Source organism: Aedes aegypti, chromosome 2 (genome assembly GCF_002204515.2).
Source record: "Aedes aegypti strain LVP_AGWG chromosome 2, AaegL5.0 Primary Assembly, whole genome shotgun sequence".
NCBI classification, from domain to species: Eukaryota; Metazoa; Arthropoda; class Insecta; order Diptera; family Culicidae; genus Aedes; species Aedes aegypti.
The window spans coordinates 275,194,817-275,220,366 of NC_035108.1; the positions used below are offsets into that span (position 1 = coordinate 275,194,817).

The window sequence follows — 25,550 nt, forward strand, 5'->3', positions numbered from 1 at the left end:
CTTTTGAGGTTATGATATACCTCTGTATGAAAAAACGCCATTATATTGGTTCATAAATATCATCGAAACAAGCATTGTAAAGTTATGATAGGACTTTCATAACGATCTAAATCTTATGAAAAGTGCTAATGGCCTCCCTCTAGTCTGATGGCAATACTATGCTGTTTCTTGCTAATTTTTTAAGATGATTTTTGTTCTAGCATCGATGTCTGGTTCTTTGTTGATTGAAGTAAACAAAAGGGCGAATTTACCACAAAACTTTTTATATAAAATAAAGCATAATTTTCGGATATTGGATTGACATTGAAGAAAACGGATTTATTCATTGATTTTTTTTTATTATTTTGATGAACTGTAATCAAATAAAATATCATTGCATCGTGCTTCCATAAAAATGATTGAATTAGATTCAAAATGCAGATTGTCAATCTGCATGGCTGCTAGTAGTCATAGTAAGTAGTAGTAATATTACAAATAGGTTCATTTACTCAAATACATACAATAAAACATTAAAAACGAAGAAAAACAAACATTATCTGTATCATTTTATACTCTTGTCACCTATTGCTATCATGATATCGTATCAATGATTGACCTTGCAATGCATAGACAGTTTTTACAGCGATATTTGTTATCATTATTCCTAGCTGATTTTGAAACCTATAGTCTCGAAATTGGAAAGCGGCAATAATAGAGTTCCATACAAATCAAATGACTGTTTTGAGAACTGTTCGGTTTGTTCTCTTTGTTGGAAGATGGTGTTGACTTCAATTCCACTCAAAATTACTAACATCTAACAATTTGTTTTCTGATACTTAAACGGTTTTAGTTTTCTTACTTGTTTTGCTTCTAAACCAAACATTAGTCCCTAGAAGTTGGATGGTTGGTTGGATCAGCCATCCAGTATCACAAACTTCCCGTACTGTTGGCCAGTGACAGCACAGCATGTGTTGACTGTCGTCGGGGGATACACGAGTAGAAAGAATAGGATAAACGTGTTATAACCCAATTCGACAAAACAGAAGAATGATCGTCCTCGGGCGTGCACTCTCGCAAGGCGTCATATGTACTCTGTCTTGGTTCATGAGGTTGCCTTACATTCATCAGTTTAGATGGCGAACTATGTAGATGGCGTATAGCAGTCTTTGCACGCTGTATTGAGTTCATCGGCTCGACGAACCTAAAATATGGTTTCCGTTTCCTCGAATCAGTATGCTCTTTTGGGTGTTGCAAAGCAGCATTTGTCCGCTAACATTAATCTTACAAACGATAAAGTAGGATAAACTTATAAAGTTTATATCGTGAATCATCTTAACGTAGAAGTTGAATTATCCATTAGTAACAAAGAACTCTCTGTGGAACACAGCGTCCCGGCAGCCGAATCTACAGGTCCATGTCGAACTGCTCTTGGTGTTCATCGAACTTGGGCGGCGAGTTCTGCGGTTGTTGCTGCGGCTTCGGCTTGCTGGTGACACCGGTCGTTCCGTTTCGGAGAATGTTGTGAGGTAGGTTATTAAGGTTAGACGGTGGGGTGCGTGCCAGTGGAGAGTTTTTCAGATTCATCAAGAAGGCACGTTCGTAGACGATGCGGGTACCTGGAAGAGAGAAGAGCGAAACAGAATAGATTAGATTGCGGTCGTCTGGCTTGAGTTGATTTTGACTGAATTTGAACCTAATCATAAATGATACGCGTTATCTGGCTGTACGCCATTGAAAGCCTTAATACTTCAAAGAACAATCGAGGTCATCACACATCGACCGATGATCAGTGCAAACGTGCAAACTCAGCAGCTAGGTCCTGATCGAGCCAGTCCTGTCCGGTCAAACGAGTTGACCTTTCAATACGAAGTCTACGTCAACGGACAAGGCCTAGGAAATTTGCGCAGACGAACAATACATCGACGGCACAATCAATCTATTTCAATAAAATATTCAAAACAGCTCGGGAATAGCAAGAACGCTGAGCAAATGGAAATGGCCGATAAGATAAGAATTTGAGTTTGACTTTTGCATTTGAAGAAATGTACCACGTGACATTTATCATCTGTCGGTTTTGAATGCACCATGCGGTCAAATACCTTAAAATTAGGTACCGATATTTTCTTTCTCTTAATTAGTGTCGACTGACAGTCTGTGGATTATTTGTTTTCTCTTTAGCTAAGTTTAGACGACTTTACATCATCTCCTTTCGAATACGGGATGTACCTCATAAGCGTTAATTAAACAATCATCATCAACGCGACAACGATTAACCGCCATCAGCTGAACCGTAGAGACCACCCGTTTAACAGGGATGACGTTAGTCATTTACGTGAGATGTTTACTTTCCTTTAATTTTGGTCGTTAGCTCTCTACACCAGTCTTATACGATCGCCAACTCGCGTCAAAGTGCAATGAATCTCTGCTGATGGGGGATAATTTTAGCCGCAGGAGATCGGTGCCAAAAGGTGTTCCGTAATGTCCTAGTTTTGAACGGATTTTGCTTTTCCGTTTCCTTATTGTGGCGTACCGGCGTAGATGAGCATCGACGAAAGAAAAAAAACGCTTTCTGTTTCACGAAAATTCTATACAGCCATACAATTGCACGCGGTCGACCGACGACAGCTGCGAAGTGTGAGGAACAAAGTCGATATTAGCCTAGTTGTGCGATCGTTCCATCATTAGTAGGGGATGGTGGTAAACATGTGCCCCTGATGGTTAACATATCCCTAGTATTTTGTAGCGGTTTCGAAGATATTTTTTAAATTTTGAATCAAATGAAAAAACCTGATTTGTTATGTTACTTGGTATATTAACTCTATGATTTATTCATTTGGTTCACCAAATGTGAAAGAAATAAATATTAACTCAATTTTCAAATTATTTGTATTAATTCAAATAACAAAAAAGTTTTCTACGCATCTGCTGAATTAAACTCTAAATTTGGCGAAATTCTTTTCACCGTGTGCCTCCCAAAAGTCAGATAAGAACATTTTGTGTGAAAGATGTAAACTAAGAGCAGTAGGATGTTTGTTGACTAAGGGAACGTGAAGGTGGTTTAAATGAGACTATTAAAAAATGTTTACATTAATCTATGGATCAACCGTTATTTGGTGTTATTGGATAAAACAGTTTTTTTTCTTAAAATTTTGCGAATTTCAGATCTCGAAATCCAAAGAAATATGAAAATTTGAAGTATACTGAGAGTATACTAAAATAAAGTAGCAAAAAGTAATTATGAGATGCAAAAATCATTTGCCTCAATATATTTACTAAGAACTGTTGGAATTGACATTGAAAAGCGCATAGCTTCCCAATCTGAACCATTGTGTACCAGTTTCTCAGAATGGGCTTCTATTAATAAACAAGTTCTTCTTCTCGGCCAGAGTGTTGTATTAGCTTCAACCCATTTATTTTTTCACAATGTGTTGTCATTCAAATGTCTACATAACTTTGAAGGACCATATGGGTTGCGTAAGGGATTCTATTCATGCGATCTTTGCTCTATGGTACACGCGATCCAGACCAATCCGGCTGTGACCATTTTCTATACGCAGGATTTAGACTACCACACCCCTACGAAAAGTCATCGTCAGTATTCAGGAAGTCGAGCTTTAATTAGCGTGATTCAGAAATTTGACTCAGGCGCGAGAGAAAAATAACGTTTCTTCGCGTTTATTAAGTCGGCAGCTAAATAAACACAACCGGTCCCGATAAGATACGTATAATAAATGATTCGTCCTTGATGTCATGCGTAGTAAAATTCGCAACGTGCTCGTCGGTCGCGCTTCTGCTCGCGGGTCGTTGACTGATGAACGGTTTAGCGAGAATGTGAAAGATGTTGATGTGCAAATTTTCCGTTCCCTTGAATGTTTATTTGCGGAGGGGTTTTTCTGTACAAAATATTAGTGTCAGAATTGACGAAAATGAGTGGAAAACAGTATCCAAATATACCTATTCGTTCATAAAAACTTCCTATTTGTTTTTATGTCGATTCAAAGTGTACTTTCCATATTCCATAATTAACTCCCCGAATTTTATTATCAATCAAAATATAATATTTCGTAATCTAACATAGTTTTAGGCACGTTTTGGGTAATGTTTCTTTTTTATTTGCGACTTTATGAAATTTAGCTTTCGATTTTTCTTATTTTTAATTTTGAACATCCCTATTCTTTTTATTTTCTTTTCTATGAGCTTCTTCTTCATATCGATTCCGGGCAATAATGAAAATTTGAGTTTTAACGGTAAATCTAGAAATATAAAATTTTTCATTTTTTCTTGAACATTTTGTTTTTTTTTTTGGAAAAAAACTACGGATAAATTAAATTTAATAGTTACTTCTTAATCAATGATAAATTTATTGTAGGGAAATATTTCGAGCATGTTTTACACATTAAATAAGACTCAGGTATTAGTTAGTTTAATATAATTCAGTTTTTTTTAAAACATATTTCAAAAACTACAAAATATGTTTTTTTAAAGGCATAATATGCGTGCTATGATCTATCCTTTTAGCCAAAAATAAAATAATTTGTTTTTCCCTCTTTCAAAATTCAAGTTCAAATGTTTCAGAGACGAACCAGCTCAGGGCTGAAAGTCTCTACATATAATAAAAAAAAAAGTTCAAATGAAAGATAATAATAATAATAATAATAATAATAATAGCTTGCAAATTAGAGCTGCCCTACAAAAGGTATTGAATACCAAATATTTAAATAAGTGTTCAGTAAGAGTGGACTAAGTGAAAATCTTGAGTACCAGCCAAAATATGCTGGTTTAATAAGCGGATTCTAGGACATCATTCCATACAAACACCATAGAACTACCAACAAGTTCTATCGGACTCTGAAATCTACTCGAAAAATGTAATAATCAATCAGTTTTTATTTATTTATTTTATTTATGAATTTCTATTGATTGATGAGAAGAAAAATCATTCGATGTCGAAAACACTGACAAATCACTTGAAATGTCTTTGTAAATGTGAAATGTGGTAATAAGCACTGTGTCCACTCTGACTGCATACTTTTATCGATTTTTATTGATCATCCAAAGTAAATTGGTTATATCTCTCGCAGTTTACAGCATTCATCAAATCGGATCGAAGTGAAATGGAGTTAAAGTGATTTCGCATCTAATGGAAGATTAATCCAATTTTCCCATGTTTTGTACTTGGTCCACTCTGAATTAACGCCGACCAAATGGCATGTAGATATCAAATCATATTATTTTCAATCATACGCTGTATAACGTAGTTAGAATGCTACAATAGTCAATGGTGCTTACGTCGAACATTGGCAGCAGCAAGTCTTATGTAATTTGTATTTTTTTTTTCATAGTAATCTTCTCCAAATAGGGTAAAGCCTTCAGCCAGATAGCCAGCTCGACAGCTGTCACTTCAACCTTCCCCGCAGTTTACTTCACCTTGCATCAACTGACTGCTTAGATTGATGTACCTTCCTTCGAGATACCTTGTGCCTGGCTATCTGTGATCAGACAGTTAATTTTGCACTATTAGATATCAAACATAAGACACACCTGTGATCTGTGTCTGTGATCAGACAGTTAATTTTGCACTATTAGATATCAAACATAAGACACACCTCTGGTCTATGAATGTCCATCCCTTCGACCTTACTCGGTAAACATGTTATCAGGTGTTGTTCTATTTTTGCACACAGACTTAGACACTGAGTAGAAAAAAAGTTCTCGCCGTTAATTTCAAGATATGTACCGGAAAACTTTAGCTGTTGATAAACGAAACATCAGTTTCTGTTTCATAATCAAGGTTGCGATTCGTGTTACGATTAGTTTTGTTCTTCACCATTCAGTATCTAGAACTTTTTCTTGAATTTCGTCTTTGAAGTTACAGTCTACATTTGAGCTTGGTTTGGTAATTAGCTTATTGAAGTAATAAAACTGATGCTTTTCATATTTAAATTGTTTTGAGATTTCATTTATCTTGAAATTCGTTGAGATACCATGGAATTAACACAAATCGCGCGTAACACTACAAAAGGACCAATGTATCAATGAGAGGTTCTCTCCTCTCTCGCTCTATTTCGATTGTAGCAGTGCAATACTAGAGCTTTAGGGAAACTTTTCACTATAGATCGAAAAACAATCTCCTTGGCTAGCGTTTCATATGAAAAAAGCAACAGAAGAAGTTATTGATTGAAGAGAATTTAAACAAAAAGAGCCTCTTAATGTTAGATACAGTCAGTGACATAAGTTAGTAACCAAATGCTGTTTTTCCATACAAAATGCTCAAGTTTGGGGTGCTGTATCTCAGCTTCTGGTAGACCGAATTTGCTGAAATTTGGATGACGATCTACAAATAACTTGAAGTTTTGCCTTTAAAAGAATTATTACATTGCAGTCATTTTCCATAGAGTTTCAGAGGGTTGTTCAAAGACAAAAGTAAGTAACTGAGAGAATTATTTATTTGATTCGAGAACCACAAGTTGTGGGTTGTTGGTCTGTTTCACAAAGTTGTTTAATTTCAGAAGTCACATAAATTTGAAGAACACACCAACTTCCCAAGACTTACCGTTTTCGAAATAAATTAAAAAGTCTCCCGGTTACTTACTTTTGTCTTTGAACAACCCTCTGAAACTCTATGGAAAATGATTGCAATGTAATAATTCTTTTACAGGCAAAACTTCTAGTTATTTGTAGTTCGTCATCCAAATTTCATCCAATTCGGTCTACCAGAAGCTGAGATACAGCACCCCATAATTGAGCATTTTGTATGGAAAAACAGCATTTGGTTACTAACTTATGTCACTGACTGCAGGTGCTTTTGAAATTTTACGCGAGAAATATGCTCTTAGTAAATGTTTTTGGCTGCATTGGCAGTGCATTGAACTGATCATGTGTTATTATAGCGTTGTAAACCACCAATTGGATTTTTGAAAAATAGTCTCTCATTTAAGGTGAAGCAGTTTGAAATTAACTTCTAAGATTGCACTAAAACTTCAAAGCCACAAATCTCGCGAAGAAAGCATCCAATAGCAGTGCACTTTTTATTTTAACTTTGTTCACTAGCAGAAAGCTTAAAATAAGAAGATCAGAAACGTTTGCCAACTATTTCTCCAGTTTATTGCCTTTGAAAACGTGAGTAGGTGCACAAGTCAACCATTGTGGCGGCCATATCTGTATTTCGAGATGTTTCACCTTAACTCAATTTTGTTTTCTTCTATGTTCACTCGACACTTACACTTTTGAATTAAATACTTGATTCTTATGGTACTCACACTCGATTCAACCGGAGCTAATTTTCACCTCACTCTAGACCAAATTTGTATTCACTCAGGATTCACTCTCGATTGATTCTCGTCTCATTGCTAATTCAATCTCAACTAATTCCCAACTCACTTAAGAATTTTGCTTTTTGACTCACTCTGTTTACTTTTGGCTGGCGTTCTCGACTTCTTATGTCTCAGATCATATGCAGCTTCAAAAAACACAACTTCACAACTCTTAGCACCCGGACTCAATCCGGACTCAGGTTCAACTCAATTTTGACCTATTGTCTATTTTTAAATTACTGTCGATTCTTTTTCTCGACTAATTTTCGATTTATTTTTCACATTATGCACTATTTGAATTCACTCTTGAAGCACTACTAATTTTCGCTAATAAAAAATTGACATGATAAACACAGAGGGCAACATTGCTGCAACCTTTTTAACTCGTGATTAATCAGTTATTTTTAACGCAAAATCAAATTCGTTTAATGGTTGTTAATCGATAATGTTGTAATGTTTACCAACACGGAGAAAGTTCACGAAAATTGGAATACAAAGCCTAGGTGAGTGATCATTGTCATATTCTGTTCCAATTGTGATAAACTGTTGTTGAGTTAAAATTGTCGCAATAAGACCACAAGAGGTCAATGCCTTTGTTGCTGCGTGCTGGTTGATAATTGATTCACTTCCATAAGTAATACGCAAGCTTGTTACATATAATGAATGTCTACTGTACTTTGTGTGTAGATTTGTTAGAGAAACTTTTGTTGAACTTTCATTCAGCTTTTGCATCAACACAATATACTCGATTTTCGCTCCAAAATGATTTGATTTGTAAAGTGGTCCAATATCGCAGAAATATTCACAAAAACCAAGTAAACGTACTCTTCATAAAGCAAAACTTTACTTCGGTCTAAAATGATCTCAGGTTCAAAACTAACATATCCAATAGTTTCGATTCTGTTTCAAGAAAGTAGTAAAAAATAGAACTCTAAACGCGCATTGCGATTGCTTGTGCAATGCTACGTTATTTATAAATTTTGTTTCAGTTTGAATTTGATTCAAGATTGACACAAATCTTCGAATTTATTTGGAAAAAGTGCTCGAAAAATGTAACTGCAGTTTTAACATTGCAACTGAATAGCTACCATTACATTTTCATTTCCGAATTCGTTGTATGGAATCAAAAAGCATTGCGAATGGTCTTAGTTACAGTTGCATTATCGATATAAAAAGTATGCTGCAGTCTGAACCACTTTCTCAGAACAAATTTAGAAGTCACGGTTGTAATACTGATTAAAAGTTAACAATCGATCTTCAAAACCACAGTAAACCAAAAACTCCTAGTAACATTTTATTTTATAGCATTTGCATTGAAAAAGTTTCAGTTCAGTTAACAATTTTAACTCGATTTTTACATTTAGAGGCTTAAGAAAAAGTCAAGTTGAATGTAACTTTGTTAATTGATCGAAGAATTCCTTGCACTACTTGTCTTACTTGGAGCATTAAAGAACATTTGAGCTGAATGAAATTATGACGTATATTACGTCAGTTCTAAGTTTGTTTTTGAATTGCAATGTAAACTGCAAACTATTTGTTGAAATTTTAATGACATATAATTTTAAACAAACTTCTTATTATGCATTTCTATTATGAAACACCGCATTGCACAGGCCTATCATTTCACTATCAGCTCAATCTGGGTCGTTTACCTAAACATCAGCTTTAGTGGCTTCCACGTGGATTCAGTAGCAAAACAAAACACTTCGTTTGGTTCTCGACTCGACCAGATGATCGTCAGTGATCTGTGAGAGAACCACTTGGTTATCATCGGCAACAGGAAATTTGATTCTATTGCCGCTCCTGGTAGCCATATATAGTTATGATCAACAAACAGTTCCACGACGATAGGCTTCAATTGGACCACATAACCGTTGTCGGATTGGATGATTGCGATCAGCTCTGTCTACTTCCCTATCAGCCCTTCTATGCTTCTCATACACACCAACTGGCTTGTCGGACTAAACATACGCTTAGAGTGGAGCCTGGAGCAATCTATACCGGTGCGAATTGTTTATGCCTATATGTACATTAGGATGTTTCAAATAACAACAAGTTTAAAGATCTCACCTCTCATATCTTCCTTGCAATCTTAATGAGAAACATATTGGCATGTCAAAATTTCAGCCACTTTTCTAAAAATTCAGCAACGGTTTAACTCTCGGTGATGCTAAAATGCATCACAAAACCTTAAAACTCCGAGTTTAATAAATAATGTTTCTGATAGTAAAAACTCATTTTGAAATTATTTTGTTTGCTTTTTTTGTAAAAGTTCACAGAGTTACATCCCATATTAAAACAAACTAAAAGGTATCACACAAAATTATGGAAAACTCTTCTCCTATCTGTCGGATCGTTTTACTTTCTACAGCAACTTTCTTCTCTATGAATTGAAGAACAAATTTAGACTTAGAGATGAAAAGATTGTACTTATATGAAAATACTACCGTGTTTAGAACATTTCTATAAATTTCCCCACAGGGTCAAGTCTCCATAGCTCGATGTTAAAGGGACCATTGAGTTAGGGAGGTATCGATTAATGAAACACAAAACAACTGCTAATGCAATCCAAGGGACCATCGAAGTACCGTTTTGATTCATATTACGGACACTTAAGGCCTCAGTGAAATATAACTCAGCATAGAGCATACAAAATAAATCATTCTGTGTGATTCCTTAGCGTTATTAAGCGTCGAAAGCCCTTAACTTTCGAATGGTGGGTAAAGAATACGCTTCCGCAACTTGAATAATTTTAAATAAATCAAAATGTGTGGCCTTTTAATGATTCTTATTCCGGACGCTTCCTTACTTTTGCCTCATATTCCGGACACTTTGATTCGAATTCCGGGCAGCTCATGATAATCATGAATGGAACAGTCAAATCATCAATTGAAATCGTCGAATCACTAAAGAGACATCTAAGGTAGTTGGACATTATAAATTTTCAAAGATATTTATGGAAAAAGTTTACTAAAACGAGCCTCGAAATTGAGAACTTTTGAGCGGCAAAAATTGAAACATTTCGTGTGAAATGTTTCCCATACAAAGTAGATTGTCCGGAATTTGAAGCTGTCCGTAATATGAATCAAAACGGTAGCTATGAAAACCAACTTTTACTATGTTTCTCTAACTCGAATCGAGAAACAAAATATCGAGTAAGGGAGAGTTAACTGTAACTGTAAATGGACCTACAATTTTGGTTGTGGGTTGTACGAAAAATATGAAAAATAAGGGTTTCTAACTTTTTTGTTAATTGAACTGCCCTAATGGGCATAGCAAACAAGTTGGAGCTGGCCCTATTTCTCGATCCTAGATTCGAGGTGACAAACAGAACAGGTATAACGAGTTCTCCAGAGGCGCGCGCTCGTGTACGTAGGCAGGTACCTCTACATGTGTCACGAACGACTATGAGACGCGCGGTGGCGGTGCTCGATGATGAATATTTAGTAGTCACTCTCTTCTCGTCGATGATCGTTGATCGTATTTCTGAGCCCGAACAAAGAAGCCATTTGACTAAGAGTGTCCTCTTTCTGGTTCGATCTTAGCTAGCTGTGCTCTGCACTCTGGGCGAGAAAGGTCTTTGTCCAGAGCCAGTATGCGCTTGCTGCGATGCGAACGAAGATTATTGAATTGCAGATTAATATTTCCGCTTCATCAGGTCGTCGGGAGGAGAATCGCTGTCGGCGTTGAAAGCCGTGTTTTCAAAATTCTAGTGTGCCATCACAGACAAAGCTGCCGCGAAAGCGCGATTGCGTCAGCTAAATATAGCACTCGCTAGCTGGTAGTGTGATGCTCCTCCGATGCTTAGCACGTGTTTTTCGGGACTAAAACTTTAAATCTTTCAAAAATACGCGACGCTATATATAATTAATTCGCGTCAACATTTGCATTAATTTGAAAACTTTCACGGCTAGGCCTACCAAGCGATCACATTTGCAAAATTACGCATTAACATTTGAGATACGCTCGAAGGACGAATGGGCGTATCTTCTTCATTTGCCAATATTCGCACAGCTATCATGAGCTCTGCCACACACTACCCAACACGCTAGTACGCAGCAGGCCTTGAATGCGATAAGCCGGAAAACGCGTACCTTCATAGTAGGCATATATTTCTTCTTCCTTCCTTGAGCGGTAGTTACTTACCTCCTGGAGTTGTGGAATACAGAGTTCCACCGGGTGTCGACGAGTAGAGATCCGGCAGTTCGGAGGCGTCATGGATGAGAACTCTCTTGGATGGAATAGCCTGCGTTTGGCTGCAGGCTTGGCGTGCGATTGGCGATGCTGACATGATGTTGTGGTTGTTTTGCTTTAAGCTTATCAGGTACTTTGCTAAACTTTGTACTAAGTATGATAATTCTTTTCTACACCTTGCAATACGCACTCTTAACACACTCTTCAATCAGAACCTGCACACACTGACTGCTCGCTGCAGAACAACTCTTCAATTGGCACTTGGCAGTATTCTCTCTGAACTGTAACGAGGGGCAGTTTCGAACCAATATCAGCTTCCTGTTGCAGAAGGGGGAAAGCACTGGTGGAAGTGGAGAACGTGTAGTAATGTTCCCTAATGGGCTTCCTTTCTTTCTTTCCGTGAAGAACGTAAGCTGTCGCAACGGTTTGAAATGCTGGCACTGACTAAAGATTCGGCGTGGTTCGCGCCGCAATTTAAAGCAGCACGAAAACAACAACATCCACATCGCGAGAGGAGAACTGCGCCTTCGTCGTGGTTCGTGGGGCGCAGGGCAGGGTAGTATCCAGGAGGTGGAACAAGGGCGGGGTGGCGGCGGAGGCGAAGTGACCGGCTGATTGGGATTGCGTCGCAGAATCCCGCCCGGGTGTATGCACCCAAACTCTGGCTTGATAATTGGGTTCTTATCTTCATACCTTGCATAGCTTACTCAAGCCAACTCAAAGAAAAAGTTAAGCTGTTCGGTGAGATAAACAAACAGCCCCTTAAGGACTCTTGGTTGTGAGATAACATATTAGTATGCCCTTCAAGAGGTGCAACTTCGCTCAACCGGTTCTTCAGCATTCGAAGGCACGCCTCTTTGGCGCCTATTCATTAATCATTCCTGTGACATAAATAGCCCTTTATCATGGCAAATTTTAACTGTTCCATACTACATTCAACTCTCCACAACTGGATATTGAAGGGACCATCGAGTTATCAGGGCAGAAGGGAGGTATCGAGTTATTGAACACAAAACCAGTGTAAATGCGATCCAAGGGACCATCGAGGTTGCCATGAAAACCAACTTTTACAGTCACCCTACGGTTATGGATAGCACACAGATATGAATCAGAGTTGGATTAAATAAAGAATATCTCATGAAATAGAGTTGCAATTACAAAGAACACATTTTACCTACGCGAACCATAAATCTTTACAACATCAAAATCAATTATAATATATTTGAACATATTTTTTCCGCCCGTTGGAAAAAAAATGTCAATCACATTCCTAGAAGTGTTGATTCATAACTGTGTGGGGCATTGAAAATCGTACAACAGTTATGAATTAAAAAAAAAAAAAATACGATCCCGAATAAAAAAAGCCAAAGCGTACGTTTATTTTCACTAACACGTCTTTCATTTATATGCTAAAACTAATGGGTGGTCCTTTCAGTTTTCTCAAATTGGTGGACCCCTCGTACGCCAGCTATATTTGTACGCGTATCTGTCAAAGGATACAAACTTCTGTGGAATTAAATGGTACAGTACTTAGTTCGGTTTTCATTTATTTAAGCTCAAAGCTTAAATTCAATAAGACACAAAAACTCTATTTTCAATATTTTTTTTTATTTTATCATAAAATATCGATAGGAAACATATATTCGGAACGATGTTTGATGATGGAGAATTTTTAAATAAAAATGTTTTTTTAAAGAACAACTTTAGATTATTTTTTTAAATATAGGGGAACTTACGTTTTCTCGACAGTCTAAGCCGATTCCGCGTTTCTTTTACAATGTTTTAGGATATCAGCAGACACATTACGTGTTTGTCTGTTTACATTTATTCGCTGCTCAATCCTCTATCGATTCACACCAACAGACTCGTTAAAAGCTTTCTGGAAACGTTTCTATAAAGGCTTCGAACATCTCTTGTTAGTGTGACTATTGTTGGCAGCTTCATTTTCTTCGGCAGCTTTCCCATAAAAGCTGCTGGTGAATTTCTTCGGCAGCTCCAAATCAGTCGCGTTTTGAGGCCTGTTCATTTGAAGACATCTCTGGCAAAATTGTTTATTCAATCTCAGGATTGTCGTCAGCGGGAGTCTGACAGAACAGATAATCTGCTGAATGTTTTCATTGGTGTGCTTTTATAGAAATGTACTGTGCATTTGGCGTTTGAAATTTGGTTGCCGATAATAGTCGAATAGCGCTAAAGCTGTAAATCACCCTAAATAATTTTTGATGATAGATTAGGAGTCTTGAAATTATACTCAACCATAATGATTATAATGATCACCTCTCTAGAAGTAACCATTTTCGAGTCATTTCAAGTTTAATGCAAAAATCTATGAAGTGAACAATAAAATATGCTGCTTTCACTGATTAATCACGATTTGTCATCAAGAACAATAGGTATTTATTTCCCACTACTAACTTATTAATGTAGTAAGAGGATCCCAATTAACTAATGAAAATTGGGCTAATTCTAGTGAAAGATTATAACAATCATTAGGGATCAGAATAATTTTGAGGTGACGGTGAAGGTGAAGGTGAAGAGCACAAATCTGGAGAACCAGACATCCGTTCATACTGAAAACTTGATCCAATACATCCAGTTATTAGCTTGGCTTTGGCTCGATTCATCTTCACTTTAAAAAAAGTATTGTTTGTCGAAAAATAAATAAATATTGAGTTTGGGGTTGTGAAATTTAAAGTATAAGTTTCATTTTTGAATTTTTCATGATAACACATAGAATATTTTTTCACTGTATATTTTTTTCTTGTAACCCAATCGGTTCACTGCAACTTCTTCATATAACGTTTTTTTTAAATCAATAGTTTCGAAGCATGAATTTTATAACATTACAAAAGAGGCCTTCTTTACCTGAGTGGTTAGAGACCGCAGCTACAAAGCAAAGCCATGCTGAAGGTGTCTGGGTTCAACTCCCGGTCGGTCCAGGATCTTTTCGTAATGGAAATTGCCTTGACTTCCTGCCTGCCTCTATGCCTTGGGCATAGAGTATAATCGTTCTGCCAAACGATATACGAATGCGAAAATGGAAACTTTAGCAAAGAAAGCTCTCAGTTAATAACTGTGGAAGTGCTCATAAGAACACTAAGCTGAGAATCAGGCTATGTCCAAGTGAGAATGTTAGTGCCAAGAAGAAGAATAAGAACATTATAACATTTTATAACGCATTGCATGAACTTCTATGGTGTATTGAGCTTCTGGATAACAGTGTTGCCAGAAAAAAAAAACAAAATAACCGGTAAAAATGCTAAAAGTAAAAAAAAACAACGAATAATCAAGAATAGATGTCTTAAAGCGAGTTATCCGACAAATATATTTTAATAAAATATTACTGTGGAGTTAAGAATAACATTTAGATATTGCGCATTTCTTTCACCACTGGACTATCGCAGAAGTTTTTACAAGTGCGGAAACGCTAATAAAAGTGCGCAATTCCGTCAAATCGGGTAGGTGTCTTCGGGGGACTTATTCTCCGTAAATCAAAGAACAAGTGCTCTGAAGACACCAACAGGATTCATTGCAATCCCGCACTTTTATTCGCACTTTCGCACTTATGAGACCGCACTTCGCAGTCCAGTAGTGAAAGAAATACACAATATTATTGGATACATTTTTAAAATAAATTCGAGATTCATAATAAAACAAGATAAAACATGTTTATGTTTACAATTATTTTTCGTTATCTGCAAGATATTGTTCCAAAAGCATCAATGAGCATTCGTAGACCTTGTGCACTGCTTATAGGCACAGGGTTTACAAGCCCTGTAACATAACGTTATAAACCCATATACTACTAATATCAGGTTCAATAATGTACCAAAACTTTGAAGGCACAAATCTCGCGAAAGAAGTATCAAACTACAGTGTAATTTCTATTTTTGCTTTGTGCACTAGCAGAAAGCTTTAAATAAGAAGATTGGCTTTGTACGTTCATTATTTCAGCAGATTAGTGCCTTTGAAATTGTGAGTAGGGGCACAAGTAGGCCATTGTGTCTGCCATGTTTGGATTCCGAGATGTGTCACTTTAAAAGTATCTGAAAATGTCTTATGGTGCTAGTTGGCACTGAAATGCTGTTGAATAGCCCATTTACTGCCTTTCTTAGTAAGCCGCTTCAACCATTTTTTCTGAATATTACATTACCGGAGTATAGCTAAATGACAAAAGCATAAAAAACTGAGTTTTTTTTTCTACCTATGGTTTAAAGACGAGTAGGTCTGTAAACTAACAAAGATAGATGTCAAAACTTATTCTAACACTACCATAAGCAATAAGCATTTAAAGTTACAAAAAGATTAGAGCTGTTTAACATACAATTTTGCGTAAGTGGTCATATCTATTTGAAAAGCCTTATTTGCCATATATGTCAATTAACACTAATTTTAATGAATTAATTTTCCCCTCATTAATTTTCGTTACACCTAACCATAGCAAGGTATCAGATTTTTCCTACTTCAGTTATACGAACAATTATGGGTGGTCATATTATTGTAAAAACAGTACATAAATGTAGAAATAATCGAAATCCGAAATAAGGACAATCAATAAATCTGATTGCAAAACTGTATTGCAGTATCCATCAATTATAATTTTTTACTTCTTGCCGATTCCGCCATCAGACAGTAGAAAGGTTAAATTTAGAAAAAAAAAAATGATTACAATAATTTTATAAAGTTTTATTCAACACTTAGAAAAACCATTTTACCGATAAAAACTATCCCCTGAAAACCTCGATTACATGAAAGCCCGAGTTAAACTCTAGCGATGCATCTCGACGGGGGCCGGATGATTTATCAATTAAAACTCATTACTTACAGCGTGCAGAAACGCACGCTCCTCACATCGGTCCCATCCCTTGCTCCAATTCTGGCACACTCATCGCGACTCTCTTGGAGCAAGTATAGGAATGGAAGTTGAGAGGGAAAAGTGGGCCGCGGGGCAGTAGGTAGCTGAGGGAATCGTATGATATGGAATCCGTCAAGCTGCCGAGCCAAGAGCGAGAAACTCAACAATGTTTGCAAGCGAGTTTCCTACGGCGTAGTTTCTGGTGGACCGCTCCGGGAACGAATAGGAGGCCTCACAGTGAGGAAAAATATTGTCGTGTCCTAAAAAAGGATAGCTATCACTAGGTTATCCAAAACAAATAACATAATTTTAGAAAAATCAATAATTTGTTATAGATATTGCATTGAAAAATATTTTTTTCCCAAAAAAAAAAACCCAAACCATAGCATTGAAAATCGCAAAACAAATATTCCCGAAGAAAAAATGAGAATACAGTCAGCTCTCCCTAACTCGATATTGAAGGGACCATCGAGTTAGGGAGGTATCGAGATACAGAACACACATTTTTCAATTTTTTCGAAATTTCAAATTTTTGACAAAATAGATTTAAAATAGTTATATCAACGTAGAAAATAGTATAGTTTTGACACATTCACCTAATTGAGACTTTTTGAACAGTCTACAAACAAAATTTGAATTTTTATCACCTTGAAATTAAGGGTTTTAAATTAATTCTACTATAAGCATAATCATTGCACTCAAATTTAAGGAATTCATTTACATTCGTAGGATATTTAAAACTTTTTATGAAAATATCGAATTAGAGAGGTAAACTTGCATGGAAAACTCAAACAGATCGCATCGAGTTAGGGAACATCGAGTTAGAGAGGTACCGACTTACAGAGGGATCAAAGTATGCTAAATTGAAGGGACCGCGCATTCCATCGAGTTAGGGAAAATATCGAGATACAGAATATCGAGTAAGGGAGAAGTAACTGTATTTGTATTATTTTTAATTCAATGCAATATAAGAAACTGAAAAAAAAATGTTAAATAGTACTTTTAAGCTATATGCGCTTAGTTTCAAATTTATTCGTTATTTTGTGGTTTTATTGAGCTATTGTTTTTTTTAGAATATTTGAATTTTTCTAAGTATGTATGATTTCCCATTGCTTTTTTATAGGAATATATTGTTTATTTTGATTGCTTGTTTGAATTTTTTGATTGCTATTATATTGTTGTTCTATCTTCGAACTGCTGCTTCTTTCTAATTGTTTCAATGATTATTTTTCAATATAACGTGGAGTGTTTGCCTACTTTAAATGCTTTTTATTTTGACTACCGCCCACAATCGCCTCGCCCCGGCACACATTTGTGTGTAAACATGTGGTGTAGTGTGGAGGCAGAAATAATAAAAAAATGCCGGTTGGTCGAAGAAGAAACTGCCTTACCTCGGGGGACTCAGAGTGGCGGGGTGCACTTGCCGGCCGGTGAATGCTAGGGGGTGGTGGTGGCACCGGGCTAGTTTGGCTTGCGGTGCAATGCTTTGGGGTGGGTATAGGCGATTTAGATTTTACTATGCGAAACGCACACTGGAACACAAAAGGAAAGAAGAGAGGTTAGAAAGGAGAAGAAACGTCGTGTGGAAAATGCGCGAGTAAAAGCGGTAAGAGTAGGCACGTATCGAGCCAGAGAACGGAGATGTGGTATTGTAAGGAAAATAGTGTTTATTTTATTGGTCAGATGATGGGTATCGAACTCAGGATTGGGAAGTTTTTGAACGAAGTTTCCGGAGAGTTCGTGTTTTTGACGTAGAAGTACGTCTTTCTTCTCTATACAGGAGTGAAATTGGAATTTCAAAACCAAGAGCGTTACGCTGGCATGAAATATTTTAAACGTTTATAACATCTCGCTGGCTTAACGAAATTTCTTGATTAGCACCTCAATCGAAAGATAAGACATCAAAGCTTCATGTCGTTCACTTACTGAATCCCACATACCTGTCCAAATAGTTTAATAACTGTTTTAAAAGAGAACGTTGATTTCAAGCAAATCTATAAATAGGGGTGGCTAGAGAAAATTTGACATCATTTGCTTTTCACTCTCCGATTGGCTCGCATCTCAGCAGGCGACAGATCGGCTTGTTCTGACCGGGCGTGCTTCTCAGGCACAGACATCGATAGCGAAGGACGCCCCCGTTTGTCTTGCTTCGCTCAAATCAAACTGTCGAGCGAGCGAGAGAAGATGCCGTCCGAAGCTAAAGCCATCACCGTTGCCGCCGCCTAGAAGAAGAAGAGGAAGCAGTCCACAGGTGAATTTGCGGTCGAACTGTGAACACGGTCGGGCGAGTCATTCTCGCTTTGTGGTTCACCGCTTGTTTGCGTTCGCCCAGCCATCGTCATCGCCGCCGCAAATTTCATCGGCCGAGGAGCTGTAGACTCGCGCTTCAAAATTTCGACTCGTGATGAAATCATCTTTGGTGGTCAAGAAGCAATCCCGTTAGGAGCAAATACCAGAAGCCCCCTGAGTTTTGCTGGTCCGAGCAGTGTCATTTATCCGTAACAACATCGAAGCTAACAAAGCCATCGGTTCTTTTCAGAGCCATCAAGTTTGTGGAAAAGAGTTAAAAGAGAAATATTTCCGACTTTATTTATAACTTCTAATATTCCTAAATCAATTTCACGGCTTCATACAAAATTTCATTTGTCATTTTAGAATGCTTTTGATAAGACATTCTCATTGAACAATTGTAATTATTTTGGCACCCATGGATCCGAAATTTACCGTCATAATAAAGAAAACTATTGATTATCTATAGCTAGTATTGAATATTTAGGGAATGTCAATCATTCCAACAATCCATGTTCGACCAATTTCTCACGTATTAGTATTCTCCGCAATTTTCAAGTAATTCCAAACCCAACACATTATTGGCACATACCCATTTCCCAGATTGGTCGATCAGAAAGCAAAGAGCACAAAAGGGAGGAGCATCATCTGCTATTCCAAGGTTATAAAACATGCTGCCTTCGTTGGATTCAGTTTCATTCCATTTCCGCTTTCGAGCTGGTAAGAGCTCTTGCTTAGCGAGAAGTACCTCGCTGCTAGAAGCCTGCTGAGCAGTTAATCCAGAATCTGGTTTGTGAAATCGCTCAAGATTTCAAAATTGAGCTACGTTTCCAGATTTCAACTAAATCCCTGTGATCCGCTACCCTGTTGCTGTTGTGCACCCATGAAATATTTAGCTGGTTTGTCGAATAAACTGAGAACTTATTCACATCTTCTTATTCTTCTTCTTCTTCTTCTTCTTGGCATAAACGTCCTCACTGGGACAGAGCCTGCTTCTCAGCTTAGTGTTCTTATGACACTTCCACAGTTATTAACTGAGAGCTTTCTTTGCCAAAGTTTCCATTTTTGCATTCGTATATCGTGTGGCAGGTACGATTATACTCTATGCCCAGGGAAGTCAAGAAAATTTCCATTACGAAAAGATCCTGAACCGACCGGGAATCGAACCCAGTCACCTTCAGCATGGCTTTGCTTTGTAGCCGCGGACTCTAACCACTCGGCTAAGGAAGGCCCCAACTTATTCACATGCATTTGAAACGTTTTCAATTTTCCATACAAAATGACCAACTTTGGTAAGTTAGATCTCAGTTATTTATGGAAATATTTTAGAATGAAACTTTCACAGAACTTCAGATGTAACTTGAGTTTTAACATATATTTTTGAATATTTTTTCCAATCACAAGTTTATAAGTAATGACGGTTTGACTAAACTGTAATTTTCGACGAAAAATTCATAACTATTTATCTTAAAATCTGACAGCCTTACACAAAAACTGTCTTCAGCAAACATATTCATCTCGTCAAAATCTACAACTTTGCTGAAGATACCATGAAGCGATTCCTTCAATATGTTTAGTTATGTCAATTATAAAAAAAATCGTCAAAAAATTCACGTGTGATTGGAAAAATCACTCAATAATATATGTTAAAATTTAAGTTATGTCTGATATTCTGTGAAAATTTCTTTCAAATCGGTCCATAAATAACTGAGATATGGTTTATCAAAGTTGGTAATTTTGCATGAAAAATCAAAAGAGTTGCAGTTTTTTTTCTCAGCGAAGAATCACACCCAGTGTTGCCACATTTTTTCGAATCTCATCTGTGTTTTGAGTTGAAAAAATCTTTTTTATCTGTAGCCCACCTACAAAAATCTTGGTAAAAATCTGTGTTGCACAAAAATTTAAAATTTCAACTTTTTAGATCGAAAAGAACATTTGCTAACGCATGTTGGGTGTTCTTGGCATGTCAACAATTTTAAATTTAAACTTACTCTACTAAAAGTAAGAAACAGATGCACAATTGTTTCGAAATATTTGAAATACTTACGAATTTTAGAAAATCAAACAGAGTAATGGCATTTTTTTTCACATCCATGTCCTAAACTCGTGTTATATCCTAAAATCTTAAAAATCTTTTTGAACTCAAAATTATGTGATCTGTGATCACAGATATCTGTAGGCAAGAACAAGAAAAAATCTGTGTAATTAGAGATAAATCTGTGTATGTGGCATCACTGCCGAGAACGCTGCTGCAGTGCCGTCGGGATGCAATAACAGCAGAGTTGAGCTTGTATGCTGTGACCACGAGTTTACCACGAGTCGAAATTTAGAAGCCCGGATCGGTCAACCTAGAAATCTTGAGCGATTTCACAAATCAGATGCTGGATTGGCAGCTTGAAGATTAACAGCTCAGCAGATTTCTAGCAGCGAGGTACTTCTCGCTGAGCAAGTTCGGAGGAACTCTTACCAGCTCGAAAGCGGAATTGGAATGAAACTGAATGCTAATGCGTGAGAAATTGGTCGAACATGAATTGCTGGAAAGGTTGACATTAACTAAATATTCAATACGAGCTATTGATAATCAATAGTTTTCTTTATTGTGAAGGTAAATTTCTGATTCATGGGTGCCAAAATTATTACAATTGTTCAATGAGAATGTCTTTTCAAAAGCATTCTAAATATGTCGCAATTTTGTTGCATGTGATAATTTTCCTAATCAAAGTGTTCCCTTAAAATATGGAACATCAAAGACGCTGTTGGAAATGTCACTCTTTTTTACAATTGTTGTGGAATGTTGAGCACTCACCCCGACGGCACTGCAGCAGTGTCCGCGATTACAGTCTCAAAATGTTTAGTCATAAATTATTCATGAGAAATGAAATTTTGTATGAAGCTGTGAAATTGATTTAGGAATATTAGAAGTCATATATAAAGTCGGAAATATTTCTCTTTCAACTCTTTTCCACTAATTTGATGGCCCTGAAAAGGGCCGATGGCTTTGTTAGCTTTGATGCTCTTACAGAAAAATAACACTGCGGGATGTTATCAGTTGATTGGCATGGTCAAACGGGGTATCCTCAACTCAAATGTATAAATTTGAGCAAGTTATTTGCTTATACGACGAACCGAAAGTTTTGTGGCGTGGATGGCGCACAACAGTAACAGGTAGTGGATCACCGGGCTTAAGTCGAAATCTGATGATGGCGGCGATGACGATGGCTGGGTGAACGCAAACAAGCGGTGAAGCACAAAGCGAGAATGACTTGCCCGACCGTGTTCACAGTTCGACCGCAAATTTTCCTGTGGACTGCTTCCCTTTCTTCTTCTTGGCGGCGGCGGCAGCGGTGATGACTTTGGCTTCGGACGGCATCTTCTCTCGCTCGCTCGACAGTTTGATTTGAGCGAAGCAAGACAAACGGGGAGGTCCTTCGCTATCGATGTCTGTGCCTGAGAAGCACGCCCGGTCAGAGCTAGACGATCTATTGCCTGCTGAGATGCGATCCAAGCGGAGAATGGAAAGCAAATGACGTCAAATTTTCTCTAGCACCCCTATTTATAGATTTGCTTGAAATCAACGTTCTATTTTAAAACAGTAATTAAACTATTTGACATGACCCTTTGATGTCTTGTCTTTCAATTGAGGTGACATTCAAGGAATTTCGTTAAACCAGCAAACAGTTATAAGAGTTCAAAATATTTCATGCCAACGTGGCTCTTGGTTTTGAAATTCCATTTTCACTCCTGTATAGAGAACTTTTATTTTACTTTCAAACTGGGCGGCATAATCAAATGCAAACGCATTCAGTTCCCGATGGTTAGTGCCTGTGCTTTTACTGTTCATAAGTCGCAAGGTGGAACTTTCCCCGAGGTCGTGTACGACTATGACAAAAGCCAGGATCAGCAATTGGTATATGTTGGTTTGTCGCTGGTTACTTCATTGCAAGGACTATTTTTGACAAACTCTACTTTTTTCAAGTTCCATCACGCCAAAGGCAGCATTTCTCCCAAGAGGATTGACTTAAGGAATGAGCTGCAGTGCTTAGGCAATCATCGATTAGTGACGCTTTGAGACGAACTGCGTGAAATACTGGATCATAGCGGCCAAGCCTGCATATTGATGAGTATCAATGTACAGAGCCTAAATGCTCATGCAATGGATATTGCTACAGACCAAAGCACTGGACCGATTCTATCGATTCTCACGATCGAAGCACCCGAGCTATCAAACATCTAATCTACTGGAGGAGTTTGGCGTACTACAGCTGAAGCCAGAAACCGATCACCCAACCAAGCAACACAAGGAAACAAATTCAATCATCTGGCCTTATTCCTGGAACACCAAACACTGGTTCTCGGAACCACAGAACGACAAATGGTTCTTTTCAGGACTACCAAAATGAGTCCAAAAAGAGTTAACTTCTGAAAACTTCATCCGATCAATAACAACACAAAACTAGTACACTTACAAATTCATACACATGACAAATCAAATTATTAATCATCGTAGTTCTACGTCAACCCCGCGGTAATGTAATAGACACTACCCACCCCAAATTTTTTTCCATGTATGTCTCATTAGGCTCATTTAGCTTCTTTCTTCCACCACATACTTCGTCGAAAATAATTCCGTCGTCAAAACTTTCTAAACTATGCTCAATTAGGCAACATTACCGAATTACTGTTAAGAAAGTAAAATTTTCTTAGGAAATTGCCTACCTTTAGGCGCATTCCGTGGTTAGAGGTATTTTTAATTTTAATATAATTCAAAAAGTAAATGACTTGTAAGCGTTTGGCCTTCATATTCGGCTTCAGAGGCCATGATTTTAGTAAGTAACGACATTTTCAATATTACTAAATATTGTTTTTGCAATTTCTCATCGTAATAGGCTGTTTTTCATCACGCCAATCTGTCATATAACGGCCTACTTTGCAGTGCGGAAATAGTCATTACGCAACTGAAACCAGTGCTGTAATGATTCATTACGCAACGCTTCCTCATTACGCAACTGTTTTGAGTTGCGTAATGAATCATTACACAACAATTGTTCAGAAATTGTAAAATTAAGGTGAATGCATTCCGATATTATTTCTGATACCCTCAAGTGGCATTCTACGAAATTGCAAAAAATGTTGTACGTAACTCGTTGCAGAACTCGATTTTTACAGCACTCGTCGTAATTATCCTACTCGGCAAGCCTCGTTGGATAAATTTACGACTCATGCTGTAAAAATCATCATTCTGCAACTTGTTGCGTAAACTACTATTACGTAGGTGATCAATGTTACCCCATATCAGCTTAATCAGAAAATCGCCTAAAACATTTTTTTAAACATGCTTAAATTTTTCTAAAAACAAAATACAGTATTTGTTTGCGCACATAAGAGCGTCTGTGTGGTAGTCGGAATCTTGTCGGACACCTTTCATTCATGGTCGTGGTGATAATCGGAACTGTAGCAGAATTGGCACACGAAATTGCTGAACTACAACACAACGTTTATTTGACGGACAAGTGGCACACAAAGTCTTCTGTATTAATACGGATGTTTATTGGAAACTTAGCTTCAACTACTTTTCTGACTGTATTTCGATTCAAACACTGTACTGTACTGTAAACTGTTCACATAAACATTAAACGATCACTGTATTTCTGGACGATTACAAACTGGACGCGTGCGGACTAACTACATTAACTGTTGATCGGTTATTAACTGTAATGTTCTCAGACTTGACCTTTTATATGATCTTGATGTATAGACTTATTGTTCTGAAGTATTCTAAAGGCAATTATAGAGCGGTCAATTGCTTTCTACTGGAAGTTTGATGCACATAATGCTAAGTTTTGGCGGTAACAGTACTGAGTGACTGAGTGCATAACAATTGCATAAGATTTAGTTACGGTTACACTACAGTCTGACTATTCTAATCTGAATTCCTTGTTTATAAATGAACTTGCGTAAACATACCGCCCCCCTTGAAAGACGCACGACTAAGTCTTTCAATGAAGATTCCACTTTATCTAAAGGAACTGAATGATGGAACAAGCTAACTCTCTGAATTAGTATCTGTATGTCATCAAATGACCTAACCTTGCAGAGGCTGTCTGGATCTTAATAGCTTTTTCCCGATATTCTAAAAACTGCCTGGTTTTCCAATTTTGACTGCATATTACTTAACTGAAGCGTTGCTTGTCTGCTTTGGTTTTCCTGGTAATGATCGAGTTGTACTGAACTAGGCCGATTGCCATATGGAACGATGACGATGCTCCCTCCGTTGCGGATGCCGTTCTTGGTTACCATCCGTTTCTTCTCTCCTCATTCTGCTTCTGTTGACACTACGAGGAATGTTGTCTGTGACGGGCTGCGTGAAATGCGTTGACTGGCATACTCCATACGATCCCTTTCTTGCTGGACTGGAGTTGACGGACTGAATCTTCTCGGTGTCTACAGTTGAACTTGGTAGACGAACTGTGCAGAAATTACTGGAACTGCAACCATGTGCATTCCGCTGAATCTCATCCACGGCTTGTGATTGGCTGGCAGACCGTGCGAACCAAGTCCGTGTGAAATGTGTCCCATGGATGGACGAAGCGGTTGGCGCTCAACCAACCCGGTCGATGTACCCTATTGATCAAATGAGAGGGTGCTTTTTAAACCGAAAAACAGTATGATACAAACACTTGCCTGGAAACGGAGGCCGGCTGGCCCCCGTTCACGTCATCTGACGTGTCCGATGATTGCTGCCTGATGAGCTCTGTTACTTTACCGATCTGGATAATTATGTCGGCTGACTTCCGCTCAACTGTTGGACGGTCTGAACTGACTTGCTCTGGGATGAATTACTGCTGATAATGTTGCGCTTCTCAAACTGACTGGATGAAGAATCTCTGATGACTAACGTTGGATGAAGGCAGACCATGTTC

At 37.6% G+C, this 25,550-nt stretch overlaps 1 protein-coding gene across 1 annotated transcript; it reads right to left on the bottom strand.

Moving 5' to 3' along the window:
* Positions 1 to 561: 561 nt before the first annotated feature.
* On the bottom strand, positions 562 to 11,944 carry LOC5572651 (eukaryotic translation initiation factor 4E-binding protein 1). The gene is made up of 2 exons (XM_001654101.2): positions 11,439 to 11,944; positions 562 to 1,595 (listed from the first exon to the last, which is right to left on the bottom strand). The coding sequence occupies exons 1-2, from the start codon at positions 11,581 to 11,583 to the stop codon at positions 1,384 to 1,386; spliced, it is 357 nt and encodes a 118-aa protein (XP_001654151.1). The 5' UTR covers positions 11,584 to 11,944; the 3' UTR covers positions 562 to 1,383.
* Positions 11,945 to 25,550: the final 13,606 nt, after the last annotated feature.